Source organism: Ambystoma mexicanum, chromosome 11, assembly GCF_040938575.1.
Source record: "Ambystoma mexicanum isolate Mex_15411 chromosome 11, UKY_AmexF1_1, whole genome shotgun sequence".
In the NCBI taxonomy this organism is placed as follows: Eukaryota; Metazoa; Chordata; class Amphibia; order Caudata; family Ambystomatidae; genus Ambystoma; species Ambystoma mexicanum.
The window spans coordinates 1,109,853,167-1,109,877,087 of NC_090934.1; the positions used below are offsets into that span (position 1 = coordinate 1,109,853,167).

A 23,921-nucleotide genomic window follows, 5' to 3' on the forward strand; every position below is an offset into this window, starting at 1 on the left:
CTATTACTAAAGGAACTAATGTGCATGTTATTCACTTGGGCAGCTGTTTGTATCCTATTATGTAACGTTCCAAGATCCACATAACCAGTGAGCATTGTTGGTAACGCTGTAACTTACCATTATGCTTCGGTTGCATCTCTACTTTATGTGCCCTACTGCCATGTTAAGTCACCTAAATGCTATGTTTTAACTTGATGACTATATATCAGTTCTTGGTCATAGCCATTCTGCATTCTTATACATTGCGCTCGCCATATTAATAAGGTGCTCTTACGACTAGGCTGTCAGCTAAGTAACCTGTGCGCCATACTACATTGTGTCATATGTGTATACTGACTGGCCTATGTTCTCAGACTGTATTCCTCTGCACATTACCCACTCACCTTGATACTCGTCGACAGCCTCACTCCTGCACGCCAGCCTGCCGCTTCTCCTATACTATTTATGCCTCCACCTTCCTGCTTGTAAACCTGTTATTTGTCCTCATGGCTGTCAATCAATGCACTACAGCTACAGATTCACCACACATAAACTGCCAGCTTACAACTTACAACTATGACCACCCCCACCTCACCTTCACCATGGATTCAGCCCACCAAATTCCTGCCACCCCCTAAGCATAACGCCCTGCCCGCAACCATTAGACCCACTAAATTCCTATCACAGTTAAATGTGTGAATTAGTCATTTTAAAACAGATGCTGTCAACTCTTCCGACTTCTGGCCTCTCATGGCCTGTGACTGAATGATTATAAGATGGAGCTCCTGAACTAAGGAGCACCAACCAACCTTAACAAAACCTTGACATTAAAGTGGAAAAGGAGGTAAAAACCCAGGGATTTTACTTGGATTCAACTCTTAACTTAGGTAAATGAGTTAACGCCACTGCCACAGCAACAGCTTGCACCTGTAAGTTGATACAGGCTTGTAAACCATATTTATCTACAGAGAGTTGCACCACCTTAATTCTCTCAAAACTTGACTATTGTTATTGTTATTGAACTTATACCACATCAAAGCGCGGGGGCATCCATATTGCAATGCCTTATACCTAAGTGCAAGCAAATACATTGTCAATAAACTTCACATCCTTCAAAATAATGCACTTAGAACGGCCTTTAGTATTCCCAGGATACAACATATCTCAGAGGCACGGCGAAAGAGCAACTGGCTCCTAATCAAGGATAGAATTACTCTAAAAAATGTCTCCCACACCTACAAATGTCTAACCAACTCTGCCCCCAATACCTAATGGAAAATAAATTTAAAAAACCCTCAACGCGTCCTACGAGGCCCGCTAATTCCTTCTGCCTCATAGTACCCAGATTCAAAATATAAAAAGCAGGAGGTAGCAGCTTTCCTGTTATGGCAGCCCAGCCATGGAACTTCCTCTCCACTTCTCTAAGAAATGACAAGTCATTCAGCAGTTTCAGGAAGAAAACCAAAAGCTGGCTATTCAATAAGGTTTCATGACTTGTTCCAGGACACTGACCACTCTTTGTAAAACTTCACTGATTTGCGGTGCAAACTGTTCTGTTGTACCCTCCTTTGTATTATATTGTCTGCTCCCTGCTATATTATTGTATATATTGATTGGAACTATTACTGTGTGTAACCTGAAAATTGAATCTTATCTTGTTGTATTACTGTATATATTGACTGTAATTTTTCCTGTGTGCAAACTGTAAACCGAAACTACCTGTAATGCGCCCAGATACCTCCTGGTTTGGCGCGCGATAGAAATAAATAAACAAACAAACAAAGTCAAGGCTGCTATAGTGTGACACCACCAGAAATCTTTTATATATATATATATATAATGGAATATGTAGGTCTATACAGGCGAAGAACCAAGCATCTCCAGAGTGGAAGTGTCAACAGCAATGCATGTTTTTTACTTACAATTGCTCAAATGTGCCTTTTACAATGTTTACCTATTTTCGTTTTCCTTTCCAATGAAGGTAACATCCAGATAGAGACACCAATTGTTATTCCAATGTATATGAAGGACATCAAACTTGTGATGGCTGAGGGATACTTGAACGAAAATTCGGAAAAGTGGACACACATCTGCAAACACTTTGACCGGAAAGTCCAGGCTGAGGGATTATTGGAGCACTTCATGGTTGAAGGTAGGTGTTATGCTCTGATTCATTGAAGGCTAACGTCTCATAGATGGCCCCCAAACGAAGGCTTGCAGTCCTTAAATATTGGCTGAAACATTTAAATCTTTTCATCCTTTTTGAGCATGCATTGCTGAGTGCATCTGTTCCTGAACATAATTTTCTTATGCAGAGGGCACAGGATGTTCAGACAACTGTGTGCTTTAAAGTCGTTGCAACATCCTCGAACTACGAACACTTAGTTGTGTGGCCATGGTAGAACATACCATTTCATTATGTTGCACCAGATTCAAATGTTAGTGTAAAGCCCTCTGCCCATTTCTTTGGAAAAATACAGCTTAGGTTGCCCTACCTCTGATGCTTTCACAATAAACTAAGAATGTATCTGTTTTAAATAGAACATGTAAATCCAGTTCTTCATCTTGGGTTACTTCAATGATTCATAAACACTGCATATCTCCACCCATGTGTGAGATCGCAGAACACTTAATTAAATACCAAAGAAAACTTCTCTTTTTTAATTAATAACACAACTTTTGTTTGTTTAACACTCAATTAGGTTTTTCCAATTAGAAGGTTAAAAACCACCCTCCTCTAATCCCCCAGCCCCTCCTTCCCAAGCAATGATGAAATATGGAATTTAATGCACGGATTCAAGAATGCATAAGCACACATGGTAGAAAATCACACAACTGCAATCACCACCTAGTGGGTGGACTCAAGTCCTATCTAACAGGCTTAGTGTTCTAGGTCTAGATGCAGATGCTAGGCCTTGAAATTCCTCCATTTCCCACTATCTTGAATATTCGCTATAAGTCTTTCCAGGGCTTCTATGTGCCATTTTGTGTTCAGAGAGCCATGTTAGGAGGTTCTTTTTGTTTCGAATGGACTAATATAACAATTGCTGCTAACAACAATCGTGAGGTTTAGAAATCCCTTTCCAAATTTGGGAGCAAGGTTCTCTATTTAGTCCCCCAGAATTGCATATAAAAAGTCATCAGCAATGGGCAAACCTAATAGTTCCCGAAGCTTAGATCTAATTTCAAGCCTTCATGTTCTGAGAGTGGAGCAGTCCCACAATAAATGGAGAAACATTCCCTCCTGCCCAGAGTTCCACCAAACCCTATCAATTATTACAACACTGGTCACATGAAGCCTAGCAGGAGTTAGATACCATCTGAGACCAATTTCTGTGCTACACATTCTCCTAAGTATCTCTTTCCATGTCGCCTCATACAAACAGCTTCCCAGCTCCTTTTTCCATATCCCTCTAGAGGATATCTCACTAGAGGAACTGTGAGGATGAAGCTCTGCTGATCTGGCTCTTACCTCTGTTCGGGAACACCTGCCAGGATCCGTTGTTCTAGTTGGGGTCTGTCCCAATAGAAGGTCAGCCTGACAGTCAAATTGTAGTAAGAATGTCAGAAAGTTCCTCCACCAGCGCAGTCCACAAGAAGAAGGAGGGGGACACCCTCTTGGGAAAGAAACCCCCCACATACTTTGGTATACTTCAACATCCAAGAAAGGGAGTTGTACGCTGAAGTCGACGACACAGCTGAATAACAGTGAAACAGTGGACCTCAGCAATGATGAGGAACAGAAGGACAGTAAACAACAGCCCTGAAGAGCCCTGAGGAGTGAAGGGCTGATAAACGACCGCTGTTGGGCTGTTTGGCGAGTGGCATAGTGGGTAGTGCCCAAGACTTTGGCTCTTATATCACGCTTACGCTCAGCAAAATGCAATCTATTCAATCAAGTCACACGCCGGGTCAGTCGATGTTGAAAACGCGTGCACAGAAGCGACACGACTGCACTGGAGACAATTCTTCGATCCCCGTGCCTCAGCGCATGCGGACTAACAAAGTAAGCAATTACTATTCATGTACCTCCACAAGTGACGCTATTACTGTGTCGAGTGCTCAACTGTCACTGTCACAAACACATAGAACAGCGTTTCCATTGTCACCATCTGAGAATGTTAACGTGATTGATGAGGTGTTTTCCGTAGAAACTCTACCTAACAACTCTATTACTCTTGGCTTGCCCGAATTATCTTTAAAAAGCAACTCTAGTTGCACACATAACAGGCACATACACAATGAGCATGAACTTTGTAAAGCACTGTCTACGTTTCCCCATTCGCCACAACTGACGTCTAAGGAAGTGGAAACGTTCCATCATGGGCCGACAACCCCCCTACAAAACTTATCAAACTCAAATCTTGTAAATACATGTTCAGCTGAAATCGGAACTTTACCTCCGGAGACCGATGGGGTGGTTGACTCTGCAGCGGCAATCGTCAGTGTGGCACGTCCTGCAGTGTCCGGAATGTCGCCCTTGGAGACTGATGGGGTGGGAGATTCCGCAGCGGTGATCGTAGGTGTGAGGTGGCCACCGTCGCTACAAGAGTGTGCACGGCAGGCAATGGGGGCCGCGCATTGCGAGAAACCGATTCTTGAGACCAAAGGTGTCGAAAGCGGCACAATCGATGAAGATTCATGCATCTTGCACCCTCCAGGTGCCAGTTCACCTGGTGTTGGCATTCCAGTGATTCCAGCCCAACTTGTCGACATGGAGTCGCCTGTTAATGCTTCTGATGCCTCTGATGGTTTAAACAAGTGAAAACCAGCTGATGGCATATTTGGAGGTTGGTGTGAGGAAATTGTAGCTGCTCCAAATAAAGACATGTCACCTGACTCCTCACAGTTGCCATTAACATTAAGTCATAATACGCGATGTGACTCGTTGGTGATTGCTAACAATGTGCTGCAGAACTTACTTACAATGATTAAAGCCAGCAAGATCAAAGTAAGTGTGGCTGCACCTTTAAACAATGAAGGCTGCTCAAAAATAACATTGAAGCGCACCAACATCGCACTAAGTGATCCTTGTGAGATCACTATGGATGATGTTCCTCATAAACGACTAAAAATATCAGAAAAATGTGCGCTGACACCTCACTCACATGACATCTCAGGCTTACTGATCTCAGAAAAGGCTGCACACCAGCAAACAACGAGAGCCAGTTGGTGGTGCCATTAACACAAATAGATTCCAACTATCTAATATCGATGACCCTAATGTGGATGAGACAACTGACTCGTCCTTTATTGAACGACCATTTCCTAAAATTAGGAGGAACAGAGGCAAACCAGATAAATTGCCCAAATGTACAAAAGTCTTCCCACATGGTCCTGAGACAAGTACAGCTGTGCCCCCGATGGAGCTACAAGCGTTGCTTCTATCATCACTAACTATTTCCCTGGCATCATTTATGAAACTATATGAACACCTAAATGAAGCAACCAGAGACTTGACAACAGTGGTGGCCCTACTAAACTCTAAAGTAGTAAAGTTGGAACAAATATGTGGAAACACTAATAGCAATCAACGTGAGGGATTTAAAAGACTGGCTGAATCCTATAAGCTGTTACATGAACAAAGAAAAAAATGACACAATTGACAAAAGACTGTTTGCTGAAGTTGCAAAAGAAGCACTTGCCCTATTTAAAATAGATGGAGGAAGATCTCAAAACTTGGTGCCAAGTGAGGAAACTGATGAGTGTTCACAGTTGGCCCTAAATGGGGATATCCATGGAACGGTCTTCATGGATGTTAATAAATGTGTATCTAACCCCCAACCACAAACGGCAAGTACCACGCCACAGGATAACAAACAAGCGACTGAGGTAGTAAAGTCTAACCCTCAACTACCACTTACAGCACCCTTGGTTCTGAGTTCTATCACCATTGAACCAATAACAGTTTATCATGGCCGCCAAATATGCCGAAAAGCATTGGAAACCTAGGCCCTGTGATAGTGCCGATTGTGGAAATTGTGGACGTATCTTTTTATACTGCTTTCAAACAAGCACGGAGTTCAGCAAATCTGGTGCACGGTGCAACTCAAGCTGAATCCATGTCAAATAGTAATACTCAATTGAAGGGAGTCGATCAAAGCGATAACACAGTCACTCTAAACCTAGCGCCAACGCTGTTCCCAATATTTAACAATGAAGTTGCAAAACCATCAAGTACGGGCACTACAAAACATCTGAATGCCCAACAATGCAAAAAAACTAAAAATTTACCGGCAAAGAAGGGGAATAAAATGAATGGTGCCCGAAAATTCCTTCGGAACATTAAAGTGGTACATGTGCTTGCCAATGAAAAAACCAACCCTGCCCCCATTGTATTAAAAAAGCTGCCAGTAGAACCTCCGTCTGTAAGTGATTCCAAAGGAGGTCTAAGTGACAAGTTACAGTGGAGCTTGAAACATCGCATGATTTGTTAAACATGTCAACTTACGACGACCCTGAGTACGAGGACATTGGTGTGTCTACTGCTTCTGTGGTTGAAGCTCAAGGCACTAGTGAGGCCACACTTAAAGTCCCGAAAGTGGGTAATAGTCAGATAGATGGCAGACTTGTCGTTCTCAACAAGGAAGCACCGAAGGGAAGAGTTCTTGCCACATGCCAGGCTGAAACAGTGCAGCCACTTGAAAGTTCTTCCCTCACCCACGAAATGATAACACCAACAGCACCCTCGATTGAGAAACTGAAGAGTCTGATCTTTCAGACATTGCAGGAAAAACAAAACAAGATAAATGGAACCTGCCTTGAGTACCCTGCAATGAGGGGAACTGACGACCAGAGCGGGTACGAACTGTATGAGAAACAGACCAAACGAGATGGTCCAGAAAACAGAACAGCGCTACATGAAAAGAAACGGGTCTCGTTTGTTGAAGACAAAAGCCTTGTATTAGAGGATGGGATTGAGAGCCTTACCATAACCATACAAGGAAAAATGCAACCAGGCGCATCAGCGCTTAATCATCCAACAACTAGCCACATTTACGATTCTACACACGATTGGCAATGGTTGGCTAAAACTTTAAATAACAACTCTCACCAATAATGCCACAAGGATGTTGTATTACAGCATGGTGTATTAGGATCTTGGAACACGCGTGGTTTTACTCACCTGTTGAACACCGAGTGGTTGGGCGGCTTGGCCATTGCCTGCCTACAAGAGACCTGGTTAAGTGTTATCCCTGTTATACCAGACTATGAGATAGCGCTAAACCCTGCCATAAAATTAGATAAGGGTCGCCCAATGGCAGGACTTATAACCTTAGTACGACGCTCATCTGGTTACGGCATCACCAATTCTGTAAATCACTCACCCTTCATCCAGGGATCAACAATTGTCAAATTGGACAAACATTCCCGCATTATAGAGCAAGTGACCATATTAAATTTATATTGGAATCACGCGAGGGCTGGAACATATGTGTTTATTGACGGAGTCTCTAGTATTATAGATCGCCTATTGGTCGACCAAGAAGGATCAAATATAATACTTTGCGGCGACCTGAACATAGATTAATTGAACCCAAAATCGCTCCAGAAAAAATCCATGGCAACACAATTAATGAAGGAAATGGGTGTAAGAAATGTACAGCTGCTCAATGGCTGTACGCCGGGTGACATACCGTCTGCCCCGAAGTGGAATCGGGCAAATCAGGGATCCATCATTGACTATATATTTGTAACGGCAGATTTCCATCAACGTGTGACAGCGCTAAAAGTGGTGCACAATCCTAACAGCGACCATGCCATGTTAAAGATGGAATTTGTGACTACCCGTGCAGATGTCAAACCAAAATGGCAACTGAAGATTGACGTGGGAGCAAGTAGGGTGCGCCTACGATTAGTGGAGGACGAAGTTGAGCAGTTAGCGAATTAATTTAACAGTGATGCAACTACGCTAGAATATTCTCAATTACTGGCAAATTTCAAAACCATGAATGGCGGATCTAAACACATGATGTTGAAACGGACCCATTGTTTTGATTTGGCCATATTACAACAGAAACATCTAATGAGGAGTACAATTCGGCAAGCACGAACAGCCGATTTAGCGACATGTGGTTTGAAGATAAGAGGAGCTAAGTAACGATACAGAAATTGGATTAAATCACACAAAGGAATAATGTTTCAAAGAGACTCGGAACGCATGTTAAAAAGCTTACATAATAAGAATACCAGAGACTTTTGGAAGATTATCAATGATGCACATGTGCCGCAGATAGCTTTACAAGCATCTATGGTATCTGAAGCAGTGTGGATAGCCCACTGCAAAGATCTATATAAAGATAGCGGAGGTTCACTCATCTTAGATGACCATAACGCTTCAAACTGGACACTAACATTTCCCAGAGATGACATTGTGAGAATAATCAGTAAAGCCAAAAACTCAAGGGCTCCTGGGCCAGATGGCCTGACTAATTTTACGATCAAGCAACACCCGGAGACATAGGCAGATTTCTGTGTGTCTCTCTTTAAGAGAGTAAATCTCCAGCGGCAGATGCCTCAATCATGGAAATCTGCTGTGATCGTCCCAGTGTTCAAAAAGGAAGACAGAACATGCCCTAAAAATTATCAGCCTGTTGCCTTGCTCGATGTCCTGGGGAAAGTGTACGCAATCATGCTACAGCACAAATTAGTAAAATGGGCAACGCAATCGAAACATGTAGATGTAAGACAAACAGGCTTTGTTAAGCAGGTTGGCTGCTCGTTGAATTTGTTGCTGTTGAATTTACTCAAAATGGAGGCAATTAGATCACAAACCGTGGTATACCTTGCCTTCATTGACTTTTCCTATGCGTTTGATACGATTGATCGCGCACTCTTATGGAATAAAATGCGTGCATGGGGTTGCCCGAAAGATCTAGTGGCTGCAATAAAGGAACTGCACACGGGAACCTTAATCAGGGTACGTCTGGATCAAACGGGTACGCTGTCTCAACCGATGAACACTTTCAAGGGGGTTAAGCAGGGTTGCCCACCGGCGGCTGTGATATTTAGCCTGTTTATTTCTGACATCGGGAATTTCTTCAAGGCAATAAACACCTTTCCTCTGAAGATGCATAGATCACGGCTAAGTTGGCTTCTCTACGCAGACGACCTCATATTGTTGGATTTAACACCCATTGGCCTACAAAGGAAAATCAATGCAATCCAACAATATGTGGCTGATAACCAGCTGCTTATTAACACAAAGAAATGTGAAATTTTGGTCCTTAGAGACCTGAAAAGTGGCAGGACAAGGCTTGCAAAGAGGGCAGCATGGTCGATGGGTCAAGAAAAACTGACGATTTCTCCTAGTGTGAAATACCTTGGAATGACGGTCAGCTCCTGCCTTAATGACGGCCTGTGGATAACATAACTGAGACAAAACGAAAATGAAAGCAATTGGTGTGTCAAGCTCTCGTGATAAAAAATAGATATGGGAAATTCTCTCTGAAGGTGGTTTTGCATTTCTATGAACAAAAGGTTATACCAATACTAACATATGGGGCAGAAAATGCATTGGGCTGGACATGGGAGGTGTGGCCGACGCTTGAGAATATCCTTTGGACTAAAGTACTTAACTTACCGAAAGGAATAGCAACGACATCCATAAAATATGAATTATCATTAATTTCAATCCATGCGAGAGTGTGTTGGAGCTTGCTATCACTCTATCGCAAAACAAAAGTATGCAAACGAATTCCGCAATTTAAAATCTTCCATGGTGCCACCTCTTCTGGATCAGACATCTTGTCAATGTGGATGAAACGTTGCAAAACCCTAATGTATGAGTATGATATCCGGCCTGAGGTGCTCCAAGGTAACCCGAATGCAGCAAAAATATAAATCTGGCATGCAGATTGGGATTTAACATGTTCCAAAAGAGTGTCCTCTAAAACAATGTGCGAGGTCCCACCTGAAGCTCGGGCGTATAACAGCACACAAAAATACATCAAATTATTTCCCGATCCGAACGCCCGAAGGCTGTTTATGCAGTTTAGACTGAATGGTTTTAAAACCAAAGAGCAGTTACGAGCTTGGTCAACATATGCAAACTTGAATCCGACGTGTCGTTGCTGTTCACAAGAACCTGAAACATTGAAACACTTGGTGCTATTCTGTAGTGGTCTACGAATGGAAAGAACTCGTCATCTGGGCCTCTGGAGTGATTCCCACCCGTCTCTTAATGCTGAAGAGTGGTGGCAACAAATGTTTAATCGGAGAGATATGAAATTAGTCCTGCCTTTAACACATTTCTTAGCGATAATTGAAAGCCGATTGTTAGTCCCAAGTGTACCTGCAAATAAGTGAGGATGTGAAATACCTTTTGGCCTAGAAATAGCTAAACACTCACTTACATGGACGAGTTGGACTCAGTGATAAAGAGGATTGTAAAGAGAAGGACTGAAGTAGAATGAATGAATATTGTGTGTATTATTTTAAAGGTTTGAATGTAAACCAATATAATTATTTAAAAAAAAAAAAAAGTAAACAACAGCAGAGTCTAGATCTCCAGGTAGTATTGGAATGAGCAAAGTAGGAGTAGAAGGTACTGAATAGGCAGCGTAGGATAAGGTAGTAGCTGGGCTGAACAAAGTGGCAGCAGAAGGAACTGAGCAGAGTAGCATAGCAGCAAGCTGGGCTGGCTAAGCAATGAAGAAGTAGAAGGGACCGGTCAGATAGCACAGCGAGTAGAGCACTCGATTTGACATCTGTGCAGAGCCTGCTGATGCAGGTTCGAATCCCGGCAGAGCCCAACTCAGCCTTTCATCCTTCCGAGGTTGCTAAATGAGCACCACACACAGTGGGTAATAATGAGCAGCTCTCAGATACCCACGGGTTCGTAGTGCTATATCAATGCTAAATTATTATTAAAAGAGAAAGGCAGGAATGGAAAGGAAAGGAAGGACTGCGCATGTACCAAGTTCATCACAGAACAGGAGTTGTTCGGGAACTAGGGAAACACTGTCATCCGCATACCGAGCAAAAGCTTTGCGACGTAGCGAACTCTGCAGTGGCCCAGATTAAATGCTTGCTGGTAGCGTGATGACATGAAGCCGGGCGCGCTGAAAGGCATTTCGGAAATACATAATGAGTGGAACCATTTCCCCAGTAGCGGGGAATCAAGTCAGGAACTTCTTTCCACAAATGAAGCACACAACTGTAGAAGCCCTTTAACTGGTGCAATGTTACAAAATATCACTTCCCACAATGGAACGTACATTGAAGTGTTGCAAACAATGGAAATTATTAGATTTCTCCAGGTCAAATTACTTCTTATGTCATTCAAATGTTTTGATATGCCAACTGTGAAAAAGGTCCTCCACACTCACACACGTTATGCTGTCCCATCATTAGTATCGAATTGAATTGATATTTTATTTCTATCGCCCTCGTACACAAGTGTTTCAGAGTGCAACAAAGCAAGGGAGGGGAACGGAGGAGAACAAAACAACGATCTTACTAGGCCTAGTGACATTGAGAACGCGCAAGTGCATACCCTGTATCTCTGAGTCCCAATGAGGTATTAGGGGTGTTTCGACAGGCAAAAGATGTCAACCCAGGCATTCTGGCCAGCTTGTCATTCCATCATTGCCTTGTTAACAAATTTACAATATCTGTGGGGAGCGCTATTCTGCTTGGGAAGTCAATGCTGCAGCCAAATCTCGTACCATATATCGATTGTTTAATAAAAAAACAATCTTTCTACTAGCTGATCTGGACCCGCAATGAGACCACCCTGTGCCGTCATAAAATAGTATAAATATCTGGGGAATGATAGCCCTCCCTTATTTCGTTAGTCAAAAGCATCCTCCTGTTAACCCTAGGTGCCTTACTGGCCTATTCAAAATCCAGTAACATATTTTCAACTCATTGATTTTTTGTTTAAAACAGGGAATAGATACATTATGGAAGAGATACAAGAACTGGTGAGAATATTCATCCTTGTTATGGAAATTCTTCCAAACAAGGAGAGATGTAGTTTACTCCGGCTGCAGAGTCCTCTTGTTTTCATTGTTACAAATGCTGGCTAGTTAGCTTCATTTACCATTTCCAGCCAGGATGTTAAATGTATCCCTGAGAATGAAATCGCCCTACTGCCCACAAGTAGGGGAATTGGGACTGGATCTGCCGCTTATCATCCTCACCCACAGATATTCTATATTTTTGATTTGGCTCCATTGTTTTTGAAACCTGATACTGCCCCAAACAACCACAACTCCTGCTCGAACTCAATGAGGGAGGTTCTATGTAGTCAGCAAATATTTTGATTTAATGGCCTGTGCCTCCACCTTTCGAGGCATTATTTCTAACCTAACCTTACTTAATGTATCAAAGAACAGCCTTCTTTTTCACCATCACCTTTCCCTTTACTTCACATCCATCTTCCATTGTTTAGCCGAAGCATTTAGAGCGGCCCCTGAGAACTGCATTGGCTGATGCCACACTTTCAATTGAGACAAAATTGTAGAGGAATAGATCACGAAGCAGCAGCACATGCTTTCTCGGCAGCATTCTCTAGGTGAGTGCCCTCCATTTAGAAAACGAACAAAAACACGAGACTGAAAATGAGTTCCTGTTTACAATATTGTTGTATGACGATGTCTACTTTTTAACTTAAAGCTCAAGACAATAATACGATATTGAAAGTGCAGTGATTTAATGATTTTGTAGAGGGAGTGCAGGGCAGGAGCAATGTGGGGTTGGCGGGCATACTCTGGCATTTCACCCTGTTGACGGGTAGTAAAAAACAACCTGGATAGAGTAAGGAGCCTACAATGAAGCAATCATTAAGGCCGTTCACTCTCACCATGCCCTTTCGCATAATAAATCGTCTTATATTATCTCTCTTGGATTGAGCTACACCGAGGGTAAAGTTAATAGATAACAACAGAGACATCCATGCCTTGTTGTTCTGGTGTGAAGAGTGACACTGCCAAGGGAAGTCTCTGTACATCAACTTTTATTTATTATTTTTATTGTTGCATTTAGTTTATAATACAAACTTTTACAACATTTCAATTGTGTACAAAATGTCAACTCAATGAGAAGATTCCATTAATGAAAAGTTTAATCTGCTAGGTATTATGAACAATATGATATATATGAAATATAGAATGCACATTAGTAAACCTGCAGGATGGCACATTTTCTTTAGAACTAACAAAACAGTTGATCCTACGTGAAATGATGATACACATAAAATATACACTGTTGTGTAGCTTAATGTGCAAATAGCGAACATTGTTTAAGAACAATCAAACAGAATAAAATATAGGCAGCTTGTCTTCGGTGCAATCATTAAAGGTAGTCCACCTATGACAATTAAGAGGAACAACAGAGATGCAACATTAAAATCAAACTTTATAAGAGTGCATTCTCTGTATTTCATATAGTCAAAATTGTTCGCCTAAACGAGGATGAAACTTTAATAGTCGATCAAAAGACTTGTAAAATCAGGAGGTGAACTGTCTTAAGGAACATCTAAAATGTTGTCATAGTTTACCAATTACAAGAGTCATTTTCTAAATTGACTGCAATTTTATATATTGTAAGGATTTTCTAAAACTTTTATTCTACTGATTAAGAGTGCCTATTACATAATATAAATTCCCTGCATACGAAGGAATTTTGTAAACGTTAACAATTCTACACAAGACAAGCAGGTGGTCTCAGATTTTTATAACAACCTATTTCGAAATGCAAAATGTGTCCTTCTAACTTTTAGAGAGATTGCATTTTTTAATTTCCAACCCCTCTTAATGCCCCATTTACGGACAAGCAACATCAGCGTTTTACCTGATTTATACTTAATTAAGGAAAATATTAAATCTTCACGCTCCGTGAGTTCAAAGGCCAAACTAGTATTTGAGCAAATACTCTATGAGGAAGGTGTAATGTGTACACGCTCCATAACTTTAAGAGCTCAACTAGTTTTTGAGCGCACTGTCTATCATCCTGACTGTAAGGATGTGTGAACGATTTTCCAGAAATAGCCTACCTTTAGGTCAAGTTTGAAAAATGAGGCATCCTAAAGTGTAGCTATTTTAGTTTTTAGTGCAAGTGCATCATTAATAATCGAAAGTAGCTGAGTTAATGACAGGAGAATCTTAAGACTATTTATTACCAATCATGCAACGCACACACAGCGATTCATGAGATAGTAGAGAATCTCGAATATTATCTTGACCAAATGCAGTAATTCTGTGATGGTTAAAATATACGCAGAAAATCGCCAAATGCTTTCGAGTTTCTGCCTGCGTAGCAGAATCACAAAACCTGCACTGATCTGCAACCGACCTTGGCTTCTTATGGAACAAGTATTTAATTTTTTCATGAGTCAACATCTGATTGAGCTTGAATCCTAAGTAGATCTCACATGCTTTGCTGCACAGAAAGTGTACAAGGTATAATTGACGTGGTGGTCTTTTAGTAATAAATGCTGAATTCTCTTCATAGGATGAATATTTGCTTAATGAGTCCACAGTTGAGCACCAGTCAAATTCAAAAAGTTGTTTTTTTACATGTTCTGGCCTTAGTAGTAAGTCATCAAAAGACAAACCAATGTCTATAAGTATATTTTCCATATTCTCATGAAATAAAGCAATAGAGGGAGGATGTCCAACTTTTAGCATATTGTGGAAGTCCTCATAGAGAGGGTTCAGTGGGGGGGCATTCATTTTGATATAATTATTTAAGAGCCTCCAGTGAAATCGTGCAGAGAGGGAAATCAACCCTAATTTGTGACAAAGTACAACATTTGCTAAATTCAAACACTGCTTCCAAATTATTTCTTGTAGTTGGTCAAGAAAGTGGTATATTTTGGCTCGACACATGTCAAGGCCATACAGAATTATGAGTTCCACTTTTAGGAGATAGAAATCAAACAGCGGCCCCATTGTGAATTTACATAATTGCCTATATATAATCCTCATTTGATGGATTAACAGCTTGACTTTGCAGTCAAGAGTGGTTCTCCACATCACTAAAGATTGAATGTCAGTAAGGCTATACCCTAGATAGCGGACAGCCTGTGTACGTTGTATAGGGAGGTCATTGATGGACCACTTATAAGAATACGCCTTTCGTTTTAAGTTGTTAAAAATAGCAATGTTTGACTTGTTGGCAATGGATAATAGATTTAAGTCATTTGGATACTGTGCAAAAAGATAATTTTTAGCTGGCAGACCAAAAGGAGTGCAATCAAATAATAGGATACCATCCGCGAACGCCAACCAGTTTAGAGTTAGGCTACCAAGTTTCACGAGGAAAGAGACTGCTAAATCCCAGGCAAGATTTTACATCCTTGATGTACCCACACGTAGCACCTTCTTATTGTTAAAATAGCACCTTCTTATTGTTAAACTGTCCTGTCAACCGATTGACTCGCTTTATGTAAGAACCAGGCAGCTTCGAATACATTCCATAATGCTATGGTTAAGGAAGCATTACTCACAATGATCAGAGAGGTGAGAGTCCCTCTTCCTTTTTTACTAGACACGATGATCAAGCTAATCTGTAACACGTGACACCCACGCCATTACGCTATGTCGTGACCACTGGATCAGTAAACCCGCTTCTTCATCGATTGCATATATATTCTCTTTAGCTTCCACAGAGCTCATTGTTATCTGGCAACATGCCGCAGAGGAGAGTGTCATTGCAGTGATCCGTTTCACAAACCGAAAACAATTTTGCTGCATTGGTTCCTCTAAAGATCAGCTAAATTCTCTAAGTTAATTGATACGATGTTTGCGGTCTTCTCTCAGCGCCCTTAGCAATGACAACTATACAATAACGAAAGCTTTTTTTTACTTTCTCCCGTTCTATGCTTTCTAACAGATTTTGCTACTACAATGTAATCTTTAAAATGAAAAGACTGTGAAGAGCTCCATGATTAATTTACCCACAGCTCTGCCTAGAGTGTCTTCACACCTGAGCAGAAATCCCCACCTGTAAGTTAACAGATAAATTCCACCACTGCACTTATTAATATGCACTCTACTATGGGTTCTCATACCCTTTCTCTTCCTCTCTCCTGCTTGGCAAAATTGACTAAAAAAAGACCCTTGTGTCTTCTTTCTTTTTGTCGCAGAATCATCCATAGTGTGATAGTTGCATGCCATTTTGTATAAGAATAGTCCAACAGGCACTGATATGCCTAAAATACATCTGCGCTCTGCAACCTATCCTGGTATGTGTCCTATGCCTTATTTTATTTCATATTTTAACAATTGCTACTACAATTGCACCTAGTAAGCCTTTTCTCGTCACCTTAAAATAGGGACTTATGCCCTAATTCCCTGCCAATATATCTTCTTTCTCTAGAAATAAAGTACAGGAGAAGACTATTCAAAATCCGGTTGGGTGAGCCATTAGCTGACTAGCACCATCCAAACTGGGTCAGTTGGAACCTTAAAGGGGAAGTTCACTAAAAAAAGTATTGTCTCAAAAGAGGGGCCATAATCAAAAATATATTTAAAAAAATGTTTAAAGAGCAAATGAGGCACACAATCAAAAATGTCAAGCACTAGGAGGCATCCATTTTGTGAAATGGATGAGCCTCCTGTGCTTGTGTTAAGCTCTGCCCTTGCGGCAGTAGTGCAGCAAAAGCCACCTACTGGTAGCTTTTGCTTATTACAGCCGGCTTTTGCTTCATTATTACCGCAGAGCAGAGAATGCAGCCAGGATCCTTCCTGCCGTCTGCTGCTGGTAAGTGCTTTTTAAAATTTCTACTTAAAGAAAAACACTGAAATTATATTTTATGTTGTTGTATTTATTATTATAGTGGCTTTTCTTTCAAGTCTCCTGGGCACCCCCGAGCCAGTGGAGCCTAGCAGACTCAAAGCAAAAGTACCAGCAATTATAAACACAACGTTGTTACAATTATGATTGCAGTGGTTTTCTTTTTAAGTTTCCCGGGCTCCCCCATTTCCTTGCAGCATTCTAAATATATCCCTTCTCCAGCAACACGGTTTTCCATCTCTTCAATACAGTCTTCCACAACTTATGTCATTTTAGTATGACACTTCCTTACTGACAAATCTTTCTTGACCCACAATGCTACATGGGGAATTCTGGCGCTTTAAAACAACTATTCAAGCTGTATAAGCGCCTTATAAATGACCAATAAAATAAAAGAAAATTAAATGTAGGTGGTTCATAAATAACAGAGCAAGACAGCTGCCTGTCACGAATCAAACATAAAAATAACTACACCGTGGCAAATTCTGCACATTGTTGGTAATGGTATCCAATATGTACAACAGACCCATAATTACCAAAGTGGTCTTATGTACGCCTTATCTGAAAGGTGACATATTGTGACCATGGTGTTACCAGAGCTTAGTCACTGATAGTAGGAAGAGGGATGGGGGTAGGAAATGGGGAGGTGGGGCAATCAAATTCAGCGGGGTACAAACAGGTAGGATGTGGGGCAGGTGATATTGTTGAGGGAGCAGGGATAAGCTTTTCTTAACTGTGATTGGCTATCAGTAAGCGGGAGAGAACATTTCAGGAATGTTAAGCTCTCTTTATAGCAAAGGCTTTACAACGATGTCTAGACCAGACGAAGCACGGTACTCGATGTAGATGGTGTGTGGCTGCGTGATGGATATGCAATGTGCTCAAGTGGCCTTTTGTAGTGTGGCGGCTTTTACAAGATCCATTTTACAAGAAAAACTCCCTGTATGCTAAGCCAGGTGTGTCTGTGCCAAAATGAAAAGGTTACATAAAGTCCCCTGCTGCTCAACCACATGAACACTGAGGTATTGTAGACGGACATGAGACAGAGATTAAATATGGCTACTTGTTTCGAGTTGAAATGGGACATGTATGAAATATTTCAAAGCAGATGGACAATTTCACACACAACATTGAAATGACAGTGGAACACCCAACTATCAGTGTCATTTGAATAGGATCTAGTAGTGGCAAACCTAATTTGAAATATGTTTTTACTTCGTCCTTACAGAAATATTTTTGCTGGACAGGAACGATGTCTCCAGGAAAGAGAACACATATGATGAGATTGACCGGATCTACATTGATATCCATTCCATTGAGTTCCAGAAGCAAATCGCACCGCCTAAGGCAGCGCCAGAGCCCGTGGAAGAGTACACAACCACTATAAACACCACCGCAGAGTACACGACCCCTATAAACACCACGGCAGAGTACACAACCCCTATAAACACCAGCAACTTCCCTGAAGACCTGCATAACCTTGATATGCAGGAGGTCTGTGACTGTTTGCAGCTCCTCAACATGGGACAGTACACAGCGGCCTTCCAGAAGGAGCAGATCGATGGCCAGCTCCTGTTTGAGCTTAAGGAGGAAATTATGGAGAGCTGTCTAGGCATGAATAAGCTGCACATAGTCAAGCTGCTCAAATTCAGAGATGGGTGGCGACCGAACACGAGCAACAGAACCTGTAATGATTAATTGCCCGTCGCCCCCTTCTCTCTTTTACACTTCTTTCAATTGCTGGCACGTCTTACGTGCTTCCTAATTAAGAGTTTACTTTGTGTCAGATACAAAGAGACTTGTCTTTTGGGAAATGGTGGCCTTTTTTCCAGACAGGCTGGTGCCCCTGAAAAACTAGTAGATCTTGGGCAAAATTAAGTTCAATGGGTGTTTGATTGTACCCAACCATACCAGCCTTTCGTAGGCACCGCCTTGTTGGGAAATATCTGTAATATTCCTATAGGCCTCTTTGCCTCTGTGCCTGGACCATGGCGTCTTTATGTTATCAAGTCTCTTACTGCAGTACCAAGTGAAGGAATGGAGTCAAATTATGTTTTCGTAGAAATTAAATGTTTTTGTTGCATTTTGCACTGAGGGGGTGTAACATGTCCGCAGCAACGGTACTTTGATTGTAATAATGCTGCAATAAATGTACTAAAACTGTAACATACTGTTAAAAACGTTGTAACATCGCCAGAACAAACATAGAATTTGCACATCGTTTAATGTACGCAAAAAACTGTTTACAAATGTTAACTAATCGCTGTTATACAATAACCCAAGTGTGAGCTAAAGAAGATCCTACAAAACCAGGTGATTTCAATACAAACGTTCCTTAAATGAATCGCAATTAAAGCTGGCTGTAATTGTGTTATTCATGTGCACCTGGCAAAGCAGAATAGCTAGCAGTAGCAATTGATTTGTGCGTAGTGCTGCTCAACTGGAAGCAGCGTTGCTGTGTACTGAAACACACGCCCTCATTGCTGCCTCATTGACGTGACTCTGCTAAAGTGGCAAATATAAACAAGCATTGGCGATGCCAACAGCTTTGGCTTTTCTGTAGGCATGGGAGAAGCATCCGCTACTGAGTGGACATTATTGCTAGCAGTTGCAAAATGGTGTGAGTACCTGAGCATATAATAGCAGTGCCTGGTAAATGTCTCTCTAATACCTATACACAAGCCAAAACTGTTGCCTTTGCCAATGATTGTATTTAACAGGACTTCCGCGGAGGACATGCATATTGCCTATGAATCAAGCGGCAGAAGGCACACCTGATTATGACATTTTCATTACACCAGTAGCTAAGTATCAGCTCAAATTATGCAATTAATTCTCAGAAGACTGCTTTGAAATAGCACTGGCAGGCACTTCGAGCACAACATTTGATTTTAATGCTTGAAGTAGCTAGCTCACACAGATCCCAGGAGAAAGTGTTCTGTTAGGGGAGCGGTAGAAAGTGGGTTGTTATCATACAGGCAGTATGACTTATTTGAGTGGGTCCGACAATCCACTCCTGCTTGCAAGTACAGTGCCGTGTAGTAGCTTCAGATCAACGTCTGCTCCCGGGGACAAAGAATGCTAGTGTCACAGTGATTAACGTTTGCATAGGACTATCGGTGGCGTCCCACAGTGCTGAGTTACAGTTCTTGAGTTAATCTGCATGGCATTAGCTGCAACAAATGCAGTTAAACATAGTGTGATATAATAACGTTTTTTTAAAAAAAACATAGCATTATACACTAAAGACAAATAATATATCTCTATTTGCACCCGGAAAAGACAGTTTGACCAATCAAAATCTGCCTTTCCAGGGCCCCATTCTGCCTTCACCGCGTGAGGCAGTGAAAACAAAAATGGCCACCACCATTAAAATGGAAGAAGGACACGGATGTTAGCAGCCTTTTTTGCTCACATATTTTCAATGGCTGCTGTCGTCTGAAAAGGGGCACAGTGCCTCTTCCTTTTTAATGGCGACTGGCAATTTTATTTTGTCTTTTTTTTTTCTCTGACGGGAGATATGCTCACGTAGAGAGCATCTCTCATTGGACAAAAAAAGAAGAAAATGATCCACACCCTGGATTATCCGCTTCGCTCAGGCCTACCAAAGCTCGGGCTGGTGGGCCGATAAATGCCATGTCTGCCCCTGCGGCGGCGTGTGAAAGTTATATTAATTCCCTCTGTTACAAAGAGAACACTACATGCTTGAGCGAAGATTCACAGAAATTCGAATTGAATGGTACTGCATGGTACTGTAGCCCTCCCTGGTGTGGGATGGGATATTTGTAGCTGTTGGTATAATGGTCAGTGGGTACGTTGTTGTGGGTTTGACCTGGTAAAAACCAAGGCTGGCATATCACAGTTTATGGGCCACTATAGCCATGCAAAGAAGCCCTATTTGGGAGCCCCTTGGATACAGAAATAATCTGTATGTTTCCCTTAAAAGTACATCTTTTTTTTTTAAAGTATTATTATGTGTCACAGTAGAATTTTTCACATATTTATCCTTTATACAGAAAATAAATTCATACATTATATTTTTGCATAGTAACAAATAGAACAAAAATATAGCATAATACACTCAGAGATCATAATGTAGGTGGGATCAATGTGCCAGCAAACACTTATGGAATAGGAACAGGGACGTAATTTGGGGATCGCCAGGGTCCTGGGGGCCACAGTTGCAACCCCTGGGACTCCCTTGTGACCCCAACTTAAAAAAAAAAAAACATTTGAATAATATTCATTTTTTTGGCCCCCAAACAGAAACGAGTGCTCCTGGTGTAGCAGGCCCTCCCGCGGCACAGGGGGGCCCGCCACACATAGTCTGGTGGGTCCCCTGCCCAGTCCTCACCCATCAGGGTGAAGGCTGGGCCGGGGAGGCTCTCAGTAGGGGTTGGAGCTAACAGTGACATGTGGCACATGTCACATGCCATGTTCAGCTCCAGCCCCCTCTCCCTCAGCTTCCTTGTAGCTCACATACAGGAACCAGGAAGCTCTTATAGCTTCCTGGTTCCTGTTTGTGAGCAGCACGGAGGAGCTGTAATATGATGTGTGTTTTGTATGTGTGAAGTGCATGTCAGATGTCTGTATGTGACTCGTGGGTGAATGAGAAGTAATGTGATCTGAGTTTTTGAATGTTGTGGGTGGGTGGGTGTGTGCCTGTGCGCAGACAATGTAATGAGTGGATGTAAGAGAAAGTGTGAGTGACTTTGGGGTGAATGAGAAGTGATGTGATGTATGTTTTTGAGTGTTCTGGGTGGGTTTGTGCTTGTGTAGAGAATGCAATGAGTGGATGTAAGAGAAGGTGTGAGTGACTGGTGGGTGAATGAGAAGTGATGTGATGTGTGTTTTTGAGTGTTCTGGGTGGGTGGGTGTGTGCCTGCGCAGATAATGCAATGAGTGGATGGAAGAGAAGATGTGAGTGACTGGTGGGTGAATGAGAAGTTATGTGATGTGTGTTTTTGAATGTTCTGCGTGGGTGAGTGTGTTCCTGTGTCGAGAATGCAATGAGTTGATGTAAAGAAGGTGTGAGTGACTGGTGGGTGAATGATAAGTGATGTGATGTGATGTGTGTTTTTGAATGTTCTGGGTGGGAGGGTGTGTGCCTGCACAGAGAATGCAATGAATGGATGTAAGAGAAGATGTGAGTGACTGGTGGGTGATCGAGAAGTTATGTGATGTGTGTTTTTGAATGTTCTGCATGGGTGAGTGTGTTCCTTTGTAGAGAATTCAATTAGTTGATGTAAAGAAGGTGTGAGTGACTGGTGGGTGAATGGTAAGCGATGTGATGTGATGTGTTTTTGAATGTTCTGGGTGGGTGGGTGGATGATTGCCTGTAGATAATGCAATGAGTGGATGTATGAGAAGGTGTGAGTGACTGGTGGGTGAATGAGAAGTGATGTGATGTGTGTTTTTGAATGTTCTGGGTGGGTGGGTGTGTGCCTGTGTAGATAATGCAATGAGTGGATGGAAGAGAAGATGTGAGTGACTGGTGGGTGAATGAGAAGTTATGTGATGTGTGTTTTTGAATGTTCTGCGTGGGTGAGTGTGTTCCTGTGTAGAGAATGCAATGAGTTGATGTAAAGAAGGTGTGAGTGACTGGTGGGTGAATGATAAGTGATATGATGTGATGTGATGTGTGTTTTTGAATGTTCTGTGTGGGTGGGTATGTGCCTGTGTGGACAATGTAATGAGGGTATGTAAGAGAAGGTGTGAGTGACTGGTGGGTTGGTGAATGAGAAGTGATGTGATGTATGTTTTTGAGTGTTCTGGGTGGGTTTGTGCTTGTGTAGAGAATGCAATGAGTGGATGTAAGAGAAGGTGTGAGTGACTGGTTGTGATGTGTGTTTTTGAGTGTTCTGGGTGGGTAGGTGTGTGCCTGCGCAGAGAATGCAATGAGTGGATGTAAGAGAAGATGTGAGTGACTTGTGGGTGAACGAGAAGTTATGTGATGTGTGTTTTTGAATGTTCTGCGTGGGTGAGTGTGTTCCTTTGTAGAGAATGCAATGAGTTGATGTAAAGAAGGTGGAAGTGACTGGTTGGTGAATGATAACTGATGTGATGTGTGTTTTTGAATGTTCTGGGTGGGTGGGTGATTGACTTTGTAGAGAATGCAATGAGTGGATGTATGAGAAGGTGTGAGTGACTGGTGGGTGAATGAGAAGTGATGTGATGTGTGTTTTTGAATGTTCTGGGTGGGTGGGTGTGTGCCTGTGTAGAGAATGCAATGAGTTGATGTAAAGAAGGTGTGAGTGACTGGTGGGTGAATGATAAGTGATGTGATGTGATGTGATGCGTGTTTTGAATGTTCTGGGTGGGTGGATGTGTGCCTTTGTAGAGCATGCAATGAGTGGATGTATGAGAAGGTGTGAGTGACTGGTGGGTGAATGAGAAGTTATGTGATGTGTGTTTTTGAATGTTCTGGGTGGGTGTGTGTGTAGATAATGCACTGAGTGGATGGAAGAGAAGGTGTGAGTGACTGGTAGGGGAATGAGAAGTGATGTAATGTCCATTTTTTAATGTTCTGTGGGTGTGGGTGTGTGCCTGTGTAGAGAATGTAATTAGTAGATGTAATAGAAGGTGTGAGTGACGATGGGTGAATGAGAAGTGATGTGATGTGTGTTTTTGAATGTTCTTGGTGAATGGGTGTGTGCCTGTGTAGAGAATGCAACGAGTGGATGGGTGTGTGCCTGTGTAGAGAATGCAATGAGTGAATGCAAGAGAATGTGTGTGTAAGTGACTATGTCGGTGAATGAGTATGAATGTGATGGTGTGTTTTTGAATGTTCTGGGTGGGTAGGTGTGTGTGGCTCCTGTGTGCAATGGGTGGAGGTAAGAAAAGGTGTATTATTGTGTGACTGGCGGGTGAATCAGTATGAATGTGATGGCGTGTTTTGAATGTTCTGGGTGGGTGGGTGTGTGCCTGTGTAAAGAATGCAATGAGTGCATGTAAGAGAAGGCGTGACTGACTGACTGGTGGCTGAATGAGCATACATGTGGTAGTGTGCGTTTGAATGTTCTGGGTGGGGTTTGGAGTGTGTCTGTGTGGTGAATCCAGTGTGAGTGAGTGTGAGAGGAGATGTATGGGTGAGTGACCATTGGGTGAAAGGGAATGCATGTGTGTGTAAGGCCCTGGGAGACGGGGGATCACTGGAGCATTTTTGCCATATCCTTTATTGACTTTGCATGTTTTACTGG

At 42.0% G+C, this 23,921-nt stretch overlaps 1 protein-coding gene across 1 annotated transcript in view; it reads left to right on the forward strand.

The window, feature by feature from the left end:
* Positions 1-19,077, forward strand: part of LOC138504159 (uncharacterized) — a 267,874-nt gene extending 248,797 nt beyond the window's left edge. Inside the window, exons 4-5 of the mRNA XM_069624416.1 lie at positions 1,961-2,131; positions 17,951-19,077. Coding sequence (XP_069480517.1) covers positions 1,961-2,131; positions 17,951-18,420 — 641 coding nt within the window. The 3' untranslated portion in view covers positions 18,421-19,077. The remainder of the gene's footprint in view (positions 1-1,960; positions 2,132-17,950) is intronic.
* Positions 19,078-23,921: the final 4,844 nt, after the last annotated feature.